Source organism: Astatotilapia calliptera, chromosome 7 (genome assembly GCF_900246225.1).
Source record: "Astatotilapia calliptera chromosome 7, fAstCal1.2, whole genome shotgun sequence".
NCBI classification, from domain to species: domain Eukaryota; kingdom Metazoa; phylum Chordata; class Actinopteri; order Cichliformes; family Cichlidae; genus Astatotilapia; species Astatotilapia calliptera.
Window position 1 is genome coordinate 4,555,940 of NC_039308.1, and position 11,633 is coordinate 4,567,572.

Genomic DNA, 11,633 nt, shown 5'->3' on the forward strand with positions numbered 1-11,633 from the left:
CTACTTTCAATATTAAAAGCAGGATATCAGCAATTACTTCTCCCAGGTCCAGCCAAGAAAGCCATATCTCATCTTTACAGTGCCTTGAATCAAACTGATGTGTTGGATGTAATGAGCATCCATGCTGTAGCACAGGTGTGGAAAAATAAACTTGCTGTAGACATCACTGAAGAAGAGTAGGATGTGATTTGGGATCATACAAAAAAGTTATCAGTGTGTAACTGTACTGCGTAACCCTGCTGAAATGTAAAATTCTGCACCGTGTGAAACTCTCACCACATAAAACACAAATGAATCATCAGCTTCCACCTCTGTTTGAACTGCAAGGCCTCAGCAGGAACTTCTACGCACTGTGTTTTGGTCATGTCTGAAAAATTCAGTCCTGCTGGACATTTTGCAGGATAAAGATACTGAGACTGTATTTGAAAACTGAGCCTTTATCGCTGCTTTTTTGACTTCCAAGTTGGCACAATGTTCCTGACACCAACCTAAATACACTTTATGATAGTTCTGAAAATGCTGCACAAACACAACACGTCTTAGATAAATAACAAACTTCCAGTAAAACAACCTGGCAGCAAATTCTTATGGAATGTTTTCCTCTGGCATGTTTCACCTGCTTTCTTCGCTCCTCAAGGGAACAGTTTGTGAGAATTTGACCTTTGTCTGTTTGTTTAGCTACCTCTTCAGTCACTTCGGCGACTGGGTTTCAGGTCTCGTTGATGAGTGAAAATATTTGGTGGCTGTTTACAACAAGGTCACTGTTTGCCACAGCTGTCACCGCTTGATTGTTTCATCTTTGTTTTGCCTCTGTTGCAGGCCTGTGCTGTGCACTATTAGCTTAATATATACTTACTTATTTTTATTTCTCTCCTACCACCTTCATATTTTCATGTAGTAACATGCTGTGTTGTGCTGAGCCATTTGTTTTACCAAAAGAGTGAATCAAAAAACATAAAGCTGTTTTTTTTTCACCACTGTTGCATGCTAACTATGGGGTTGTTGGTCTCCTGGCATGAGTACACAAAATATTGAGAAAGAACAACGTGAAGTTTCAGGGCCTCGGTATCACTCTGATTATCTAATAAAACAAGCTCAAACAAACCACTCCATCATGTGGTCCTTACATTGCATGCACTGCATCTTTATATCTGTATATCTTTTTTGTCAAACCTCTTCTGTAATTTCATAATTTTCCTCAATATTCCTTAATCATCACTTTCTGCACAACTTTCCTTTATTCAGGCTGCAGAAGAATTACAGAGCAACACGTAAGACATTTGCTCATGTCTGATATGCATCAGTTCAGGTTACACAAATCATTTTCTGCACACAAAATATTAAAAATGCATTTGTGTATTGATACCCACTTTTTCACACAAAAACATGTAGTATGGATGTTTGCATGTTGCATATTTGTCTCAATGCTAGCTGCAGAAACATTTCAAGCTGCATTGGAGGCACAGTTATAACTGATCCCACCTCATAGTTTTAAGCAACTACAAGTACTGTAGTTAAAGTTAGAGAAAGACTGTGGCTTTGATCAAATGTAAACACATTCATGCTGGGTACTTTTGTTTGTTTGTATTACAACAGACCACAACCATGCTGACCTTTAACTGCAATAGAAGATCTAAAATGCTAACGTTGTGACCCGCTCACTGTGAATCTGGGCGTTTCTTCATGTTAAAAATGGCATGTCTCCTTTGGTTTGAATTTCTCCTTCTCTTAAAAACTAGACATACATTAAGATAAAAGCAGAAATTCTAATATTCACTGCTACTTAAAACATAGCTCAGCTGTGACCACGCTGACCAAGAGTATGATGGAGCATCTGTGATGAGTGGGTCATATTCTGGTGTAGCAGGATGGATAAAGGACACAGTTCCCAATGCAGGAAATGTATTTTCTTTGCTAGAACACTTATTTATACCTGCATCTTTCATCCATTACATAAGACTGACAGTGCAGCAGGAAGTGTTTCATGGGGCACCAAGAGAACTGCAGTGCTTTTGTAATATGTGCAGATCTTCTTGACATATACTGTGCTGCAATATCATGGACAGATTGCCGGTTATTTTGTGTGTACTAAAAGAGATCTCATCAGAGACCAATGCACAGAGAGCTGTAGAAGCAAAGGGGGAATCTGGTTCAGATGGATGTGATATTTTGCTGGAAGCCTTACACTCTGAGTGACTCTAACATGTTATCAGAAATGCTTCAGTCCAAAACTGTTGACCTGTCTGAGGCTATAAATCTAGTGGAATCACTGATGGCACGCTCATACCTGGACGGGCCGATGGTGATATTTCGTTTTCATGGGCCGATGTTTTTTGTTTTTTTAATAACGGTATAAACAATAAAAGGTGGTGGATTGGCCAGATGCTGGCAGATGTGTAAAAATAACTCAGTTGTTTGGTGGTGGCTATGGCGGAGCTTCCACAGAGGCCAGCAAGTGGATGAGGGAAAGAGGAGGAGAGACCCGAGGCGCCGGTCCGAGTGTCAGGTGAACTGAACTTCAGGTAAGAAGTTATGACCTGCAGTCTATCTGGGTCAGATATAAACCAAGTTTAGGTGGAGTTTATTTTTGTTGTGCTGAGTTTTTACAATCAGTTACAATCACTGGTACTGTGTACTAGCTATCATGACGGAGTTACTATACAGCTGGGTGGGTGCTCTGATGTTGCTGATAGTGAACGTTATTTTATTCATAAGGTTAGTAGAGTTGCCAACCATCCCGTAAAAAATGGAATCGTCCCTCATTCAGAGAAAATATTACGTGTTTCGGATTGAGCTGAGAAGGAACACAGTTTGTCCCGTACTTTAGCTTGAATGGAAAAAGACACAATGCTTGATTTATTCTGTGTCTTTACGCTGCAGCTGTTTATTCTCCTCTCATTCTCTCCCCCTCCCTCTCCTGTTGCTACTTCAATCATGAAACTGATCAATAATCAGCTGATCGGCATTTCTGCCACGTCCTGTCTCTCTTGTTTATCGCCCACTTTGCCAGAAAGAGGAAACCAGCAGATGTCGCACTAAACAACAGCAGCACGTTTAAGCTTGATCAGCTGTTGTTAGAATTTATTTAATATTAATTTCTAGTATCAGCTGATGTTTGCTGGAGCCACAGCCGTAAAAGCTGCTGGTCATGATGTCGGTTTGGTTATCTGGTGAGAGGGAAACATGAGGATGACACCAGGAGATGTCCTTACTGAATCATCAGAGCTGAACAGGTGATGGAGAAACAGGTTTACCTTTTAGGTGACATGAATGAGTTGAAGGGAAGTTATGAACTGTTTCTGAGAGACAAAAAACACCAGGATCCTTTGCTAAGTAGCCGACAGCTGGTAACTGTGCAGGGGCGGGTCTAGCAAAGTGTTGCTGAGAGACAAGTAGGGCATTAACAGGGAGAGGGGGGCACAAAGAAATACTTTCTTATTTTGCCCGGACTGATTTTTTGTCCCAGTCCAGCCCTGGGCACGACACGCAGTGAATTAATCTGAGAAGGTGCATTAAAAAAAATAAATGGTGCCAGCGGTGCACATTGCAAATCAGCTAGCATAGACACATTAGTTGTGCTGCTTCTTAATGACGGTATCTTAGCTAACAACCCCAACTACCAGATTCAGCTTGTAATTGGCTAAAAATAACTTAGCCTACTGATGAGAGGGACGTTGTTAGCTTTCCACATTCTGACACTTCAAAAGCTTCAGGAGCTTTCCGTTCAGCGCAGCATCAGCAATACACGGATACATCCGTAGACTCGAGACAAAATTCACAATGTGTTTTGGGGACTTTCAGGTGTATGGACCAATGTTTTCTTTTCTGATCAAACCAGAAAGCTTTAATGAGCAGCTGGATTTGTCTCGCATTACCAGCTGGACACAGAAGACATCAAAATGCAGCTGATTGAACTGAAAAGCTCAACTCTGTGGGGGGTCAAAGTTTGCAGAAATACAGATGCAGCTGGAATCCACAGCTGTGCGTGTTCATGGAGCTGCATTTTCACCTGCTGGACATCACTAGCTGACAAGTTTAACTGTCTTCAGAACATTGCAGAGGCCTTACTGATAGTATTTGGCTCTACATATCTGTGTGAGCAGATTTTCTCTCACATGAAGAGTGTCCTCAGGTAGCCGTCTGAATGCTGGACACTCGGAGACCTGTGTCTCTGAGTGGGAGACCAGAGATCACATAACATGTGTATCCCTGTATTAACAAACATGCCATATTGGCCCAGTTTATTTTTCTTATCATTGTTGTGAGGAGGCCATAAATAGCATTTGCATGTTCTGTTGTACAGTTCATTTGCTGGTATGGATAAAAAGTGTCTTTCTTTGTTTCAAAATAGCTGATAACTATTTGCTGATAGCGGCCAATATCTGCGAACAAATATAATTCTATAAAGTGGTTCTATATAGTGTGTAACTGTTAATATAGAGCGTTGTTAAATTTATTGCTAATGCAATCATATAGCACACTGACCTCTGAGGAAATTTTAGATGGCACTCATCATCAGAAAGGTTGTCTACCCCTGCTATACTGAATCCTTCTTTGATGACCTGTCGACTGATATTGTGGTAAAGAGAAAGCAAGAAAACTTAATGATTCTCTTGTTACTTCTTGCCTTGGACCGCATGTAGACCCACACAGCAAACAAATATTCAGAATCAAAATATTCAGTTATAAATTGTATGATGGAAGAAATGGAAAAACGCTTTCCTATCCTGAGCTGTAATATTAAGAAAGGTGTTCAAGCTTGCTACATTTTTTTTAAAGACGGGTGAAAGGAAGAGGACTCCCTTACTACCATTTATATAATAATTTGTATAGCAGTTATAGGGGCACACTTTTCACTTTATTAAAAGCACCTTACGTTGCACTTTAAGCATAGATTTGCACACAAGTTTAACTATTGATTGAATAGAATAGAATTAGATTTCAACTTTATTGTCATTGCACATGCACAGGTACAGCGCAACGAAATGCAGTTTGCATCCATCCAGAAGTGCTTTAGTGATATAGATATATTACAATATATATTAGCAATAATATAGATATGTGAGTATATTACAGAAATGGGTCTATTATGGTATGTTATAATGTACACGGTATGAAGTATGTTGTGAATATTCTATAACTATAAGTATGTACAGAATGATTATTTACACAGAGCTATACAGTAGTGCAGTTAAGATAAGTGAGATATAATTCCTACAGAGGCTATATAAAGTGCTAGTGGTTGTGAGTGGTGGTTCAGTCCATGTTATTATTGTGTGTTTGAGGGTACAGTTGTCCATTGTGGGTGTGTGTATGTTCAGTCCATGTGTTAACGTGGGTCAGAGGTCAGGAGGCAGAGTTCAGGAGTCTGACAGCTGTGGGGAAGAAGCTGTTCCGGTACCTGGTGGTCTTAGTCCGGAGGCTCCTGTGGCGCCTCCCAGAGGGCAGGAGGGTGAAGAGTCCATGTGATGGGTGACTGGGGTCTCTGATGATTTTCCCAGCCCTTTTTAGACACCGCTTCCTGTAGATGTCTTTTATGGCAGGAAGTGGTGCTCCGGCGATGCGCTGGGCAGTTTTCACGACCCTCTGCAACGCCTTCCGGTCCGAGGCAGAACAGTTCCCGTACCAGACTGTTATACAGTTGGTCAGGATGCTCTCGATGGTGCAACGATAGAAGTTCACCAGGATGTCTGAGGACAGGTGGTTCTTCCTCAGAGTCCTTAAGAAGAAGAGGCGCTGGTGAGCCTTCTTGACCAGCTTGGAGCAGCTGGTCGTCCAGGTGAGATCCTCGGAGATGTGGACTCCCAGGAACTTGAAGCTGCTCACACGCTCCACAGCCGTCCCCTTAATGTGGATGGGAGGATGTGGGTCAGCATTCCTCCTGTAGTCCACGATGAGCTCCTTGGTCTTCTCGGTGTTAAGCAGCAGGTTGTTTGTGTCGCACCACTCAGCCAGACGATCCACCTCCTCCCTGTAGGCGGCCTCATCAGTGACATCACCGTGGTGTCATCTGCAAACTTAATGATGGTGTTGGAACCATCAGCAGGTCTGCAGTCGTGGGTGAAGAGGGAGTAGAGGAAAGGGCTCATCACACAGCCTTGTGGTACACCGGTGTTCATTGTGATGGTAGATGAGCAGCGGTTATCCAGCCGGACATGTTGGGGGCGGTTGGTCAGGAAGTCCAGTAACCATTTGCAGATGAGGGAGCTGATGCCCAGGTCTGTCAGTTTCCTGATGAGTTGTGAGGGGTGGATTGTATTGAATGCTGAACTGAAGTCTATAAACAGCATTCTGGCGTAGGTGTTGTTGTTGTCCAGGTGTGAGAGGACAGAGTGCAGTGCGATGGAGACTGCATCCTCTGTGCTCCTGTTCTGGCGGTATGCGAATTGGTGGGGGTCCAGGGTGGGGGGGGAGACAGGATTTGAAGTGTGCTAGGACCAGCTGCTCTAAGCACTTAGTGATGATGGGGGTGAGTGCTACTGGGCGGTAGTCATTGAGGCAAGATGGGTTGGAGTTTTTGGGTATCGGGACGATGGAGGTGGATTTGAAGCAGGCCGGTACCACAGCGTGGGCCAAGGACAGGTTGAATATGTCTGTGAGCACTCCTGCAAGCTCCCCAGAACACGCTCTGAGAACACACCCGGGGATGCCATCAGGACCTGCAGCCTTGTGGACATTGATCTTGCTCAGCACCGCTCCTACATCGGTGGGGGAGAGAGTCAGAGGTTGGTGATCTGGCGTCACGTCTGCTTTGGTTGTGGTTGTGGGGTTCTCTCGCTCAAAGCGAGCATAAAAGTTGTTGAGCTCGTTGAGGAAGGAGACATCAGAGGATGCGGGGGAGGGTTTGGTGGTCCTGTAGTCTGTGATGGTCTGGAGTCCTTGTCACATGCGTCGGGGGTTGGAGTTGGAGAAGTGTTCTTCTACCTTCTTTTTGTAATGGTGTTTGGCTTTTTTGATGCCCTTCTTTAGATTAGCCCTGGCTGTACTGTAGGCGTGTGCATCTCTTGACCTAAAGGCAGTGTTGCGGGCCTTCAGGAGGAGACGAACATCCCGGTTCATCCAAGGCTTCTGGTTGGGGTACATGGTGATCCGTTTCTGGGTGGTGACACTGTCTGTGGTTTTGGAGATGTAATCCAGTACAGATGAGGCGTACTGGTCCAGGTCTGTGTGCGTGAACATATTCCAGTCTGTGTTTTTAAATCTGTCCTGGAGCACTGCGTCTGTCCCCTCTGGCCACACTTTAATTGTCCTCACAGCACGTTTCACACGTTGGATGAGTGGTGAATACCGAGGTGTGAGGAACAGGGAGAGATGGTCCGATTGTCCAATGTGGGGGAGGGGTGCGGCTTTGTAGGCTCCAGCCAGGTTGGAATACACATGGTCTAAAGTCTTGTCTCCTCTGGTGTGGCAGGAGACATGTTGGTGGAATCTGGGGATATTGAATATTTATTGTGCATTTTAAAATTAGTTGGTAGCCTTTGTTCCAGGTCCTGCACAGCTGCTACTCATCAAGAAATGTAGTCGTTGTCTGTGAAAAGGAAAGGTTGTGATTGAGAGCAAATAAGGTTTACCAGTAAGGAGAACTAACGCAAATGTGTGTGTGACAAGTCTAGAAATAAAGGTGGTGCAAAGAAGTGACCGAGACGTGATTACTCACCTTTCTTTCCTGTGTCTTCTTCAGGGTTTTGGGGCAAACGTTTCCAGGACTTCAGACACCATTTATTGGTTCTGGGAGAGGCCATGAGTTAATCGAGTGTGGGGAATCGTTTGTCTTGGGGTTTTGGGGGTTTTTATAATAATGGATATGGTGTCAGAAATGTAAAATATTTATTAATATGAAAATGTAAAATGTATGTATATATTTATTCATTGAAATGTATGTATTGTATAACGTGGTGGAAGGGTGGGATTTTAGAACTCACCTGTTAGTGGAATAATGGTTTAGCCTGTGACAGCTGAGAGTATTTAAGGATGCCAGCTTCAATTAGTCAGGGTGATGGTTGTTGTTTTGTGAAGAGAGAAGGCTTGAAAAATCTCTCATTGTCTTGTTCTGAGCTATATGGTGAATAAATGCCTCTTGTTCCACTATACTTGTCATGGTCTGCCTCACTGTTACAAAGGGGCACGATCTGTTATCCTCGTGTCGGTGTTGTTCCCACATCATCATAATAAATGTTGTTCCAGGTTCAGTCGCTCAGTTTTGTGAAATGAAACTTTAATGCAGGATGAAGCAAAACAATGCAGCGTTTAAATGGCATAGTGAAAGCAAATGATTCAATACATGTTTTTTATATATTGTTGCATTATAAACTGAGATATTGAGATACTGTCACATCAAGCTGGGTCAACATAACAACTCAGACGTTCACAAGTGTTTGTACAGACTAAATGGCATTTTGGTGGATTTGATACACCTGCGGCAACAAGACAGAAAAGACCTGAATTCAAAGATTCAGATGTGCCCCAATAGCTTTGTTCATTAACTAAATACTGAAAACTATTTGCCAGAGGTTTGACATAATCCACAAATTATTAGGCTGATATTGTGATAATGCAAAAAATAAAAACTTTCTGAAGGAACTTCATGGAGTGACTGATGCATTTCGGCTTGTAGCATTCATCGAAGTCATGAAAGATGTTTGAGCTGTTGACTGTGGCGTTGGTTTAGTTGCTCCTCTCTCTTGTTTGACAAATTGTTCCATTGCCCACTCTGCAGTCTGTTTCACACAGAAAAGCCCTCTGGGTGTCTTGATCCTGTAGAAAAGTCAGAATCATTATTTTGCTCTCATATTTACACATTTTACTCTTAATAGCAGAGTTATGGCTTCAATGTGGACGATCATACATTGCTTATACATCAAAGTCAAAGTCAACTTTATTGTCAATTCTGCCACATGTACAGGACATACAGAGAATAGAAACTACGTTACTCTCAATCCCTAGATATGACTTCTTGGTAAACATTAGTGATCGAATCAAAGAGACAGTGAAAGACAAACTTACACAAATGCTGGTGTGGGGCATTGTCTGTGAGTTTTCACGATGGAGACGATGTTCGCCTTTGGGATCCGTTTGTCAAAGAAGCGAAAACAGCAAGAGTCAGGAGTATTCACTGCCTTAGCTGTAACAGAAAAACAGGAATTACTCAGTGCTGTGGCTGCTTCTCCAACATAACAGATATAATGAAGTTTAATGCTTCATTAAGTAACAAAATACAATTTGTTATATCTTAATGAAAGATACCATTTGAAGGCTCTTATTTTATGTCTTGGAGTAAGATTATTAAGCAAAGACATAAAAGACAGAGATACATAGAAAATAGAAAAAAGAATTTAAGTTTTAAAAAAGTCTGTCTCAGTGAAGTACATGCCGAACATGTGACCACACTTGTTTACACGAGGATTCAATCTGACTTTTAATTACAGTAAAGAATTTAAGATCAACACTGGTCTTCATGGCCATGAACTTATATGAGTTTGATGTCCTCGCTCTGTCTCACTCTGTGTCTGAATGAAGAGAAAGACAGAAATTCAAAAACTGATCTAACACAAGTACAAGAAGCAGACTTACAGGCATCGCTGTGGTAAACGGTGAACAGCACGAGCAGCAGTCCCACTGTCAGGCTGAGAGTCTTCATGCTGACTTCACTGTAGACCTGATGATCCTGATGTTTCAGAAGATGTCTGAGTGATCGGTCCGATCACCCTGCTTTAAGTCTCGTTCTCATCTGCATATTCAAACCATTTCTTAGAAACTGGAAAAATGATCAACAACCCCAAAGGTGGTTAATAGATTGGGGTTTTTCTGTACCATGAGACAACAGGAAGTTTCGGGGACTCAATATATCTGATAAAACGCTCAAACAAACCACTCGGTGCTCTACCAATAAATACATGCACTGATAATGCATGCTTAGTCCCAATCTTCACTTTCTGCACAACTTTCCTTTACTCAGGCTGCAGTGAAAGTCGACAGTAGAATCGCGAGACAACATTTGAAACATTTGCTGATATCTGATCCATTTGTATATTGATACTCAGTTTTTCCACACTATATTATGTAGTATGTATGTATTATGTTTACATGTTGTATATTTGCTGAATGGTAGGTGCACCATATTTCCAGGCTATAGCCATTTGTCAATATCCATTGACAGCAATCAGCGAGGCAGCACTTAAGATGTATTCAGCGCCAGTTCAAAGTCATTACAGTGCATGCATTATCTTTATAGATGGACTGGATGGCGAACAACACTAGAGGCCAACTTAAAGCCAGTAGCACAACCTACCATAAAGTGTGGGATGTACCAATGAGAGACCCTGTCATCACTACTGTCCTGCATAGGCCCGAGCCCCACCTGAGTGCGAGCATTAACAAGACTGGCTATGGAGACTGGCCAGTTCATCAGCTACCTAACTGTGGTAAGCAGGCCTCCAGAACCTTACGCTCCTAACCTGCAAAGTAAGCTTCAAATTCAGAAACCATCTTCTCGCTGCCACATTTCCATGGTGTGTGTCATTGCTTATCTCTCTGTTTATAATAAAGCTTGTGAAAAACCCTCCGCCTGTCTTTTGATTCGGGTCCCCACCCACATACTGGCCTCCGGGCCCCGTTGACAATAATGAGTGTTGGTTTGTTTTCAGTTTCTCTCTTTCCCCCAGCTTGATCATTGAGTGGAGATTGGATTTCTCTTTCTTCAGCTGAACACATCTTATTATCATCTACTTCATCAGCGGCAGTGTGGTAAGACCTGCCGTGCACGTCTCTGCATAATTAGCTGCAACAAAAGAAACAGGGATTACTCAATATTGTGTCTGTTTCTAATGACTTACAGCATATCAGAAATGATTAAGGCTAATGCTCATCAGGCAACAAACATCAACAAAAACACAATTTGTTATTAAAGGATACAGATTAAAGGCTCCTGTTTTATGTCCTCGCTCTGTCTCACTCTCCATTTCAATAAAGAGAAAGACAGAAAATTCAAAGAACTAACAAAGCACTAGAAGCAGACTTACAGGCATCGTTGTGGTAAACAATAAACATCCCCAACTTTACTTTCTTTTTTAGATACATTCAGTTCTCAGACTTCAAAACCCCCCAAAAAACTACTTTCAATATTAAAAGCAGGATATCAGCAATTACTTCTCCCAGCCAAGAAAGCCATATCTCATCTTTACAGTGCCTTGAATCAAACTGATGTGTTGGATGTAATGAGCATCCATGCTGTAGCACAGGTGTGGAAAAATAAACTTGCTGTAGACATCACTGAAGAAGAGTAGGATGTGATTTGGGATCATACAAAAAAGTTACCAGTGTGTAACTGTACTGCGTAACCCTGCTGAAATGTAAAATTCTGCACCGTGTGAAACTCTCACCACATAAAACACAAATGAATCATCAGCTTCCACCTCTGTTTGAACTGCAAGGCCTCAGCAGGAACTTCTACGCACTGTGTTTGGTCATGTCTGAAAAATTCAGTCCTGCTGGACATTTTGCAGGATAAAGATACTGAGACTGTATTTGAAAACTGAGCCTTTATTGCTGCTTTTTGACTTCCAAGTTGGCACAATGTTCCTGACACCAACCTAAATACACTTTATGATAGTTTTGAAAATGCTGCACAAACACAA

General features: G+C 42.2%; 1 protein-coding gene across 1 annotated transcript; it reads right to left on the reverse strand.

Moving 5' to 3' along the window:
- Nucleotides 1-8,226: 8,226 nt before the first annotated feature.
- LOC113027323 (C-C motif chemokine 4 homolog) lies at nt 8,227-9,667 on the reverse strand. The gene is made up of 3 exons (XM_026176941.1): nt 9,571-9,667; nt 9,004-9,121; nt 8,227-8,754 (listed from the first exon to the last, which is right to left on the reverse strand). Exons 1-3 carry the CDS (start codon nt 9,635-9,637, stop codon nt 8,583-8,585), a joined length of 357 nt encoding a protein of 118 aa, XP_026032726.1. The 5' UTR covers nt 9,638-9,667; the 3' UTR covers nt 8,227-8,582.
- Nucleotides 9,668-11,633: the final 1,966 nt, after the last annotated feature.

Bases quoted from the DNA above. Each gene is read 5' to 3' on its own strand.
- LOC113027323 (XM_026176941.1), bottom strand. From the start codon at position 9,637: ATGAAGACTCTCAGCCTGACAGTGGGACTGCTGCTCGTGCTGTTCACC. The intron at 9,122-9,570 runs GTAAGTCTGCTT...TTTCTGTTACAG, and splicing joins CGTTTACCACAGCGATGCCT to CTAAGGCAGTGAATACTCCT. The intron at 8,755-9,003 runs GTAAGTTTGTCT...ACTTTTCTACAG, and splicing joins TGCCCCACACCAGCATTTGT to GATCAAGACACCCAGAGGGC.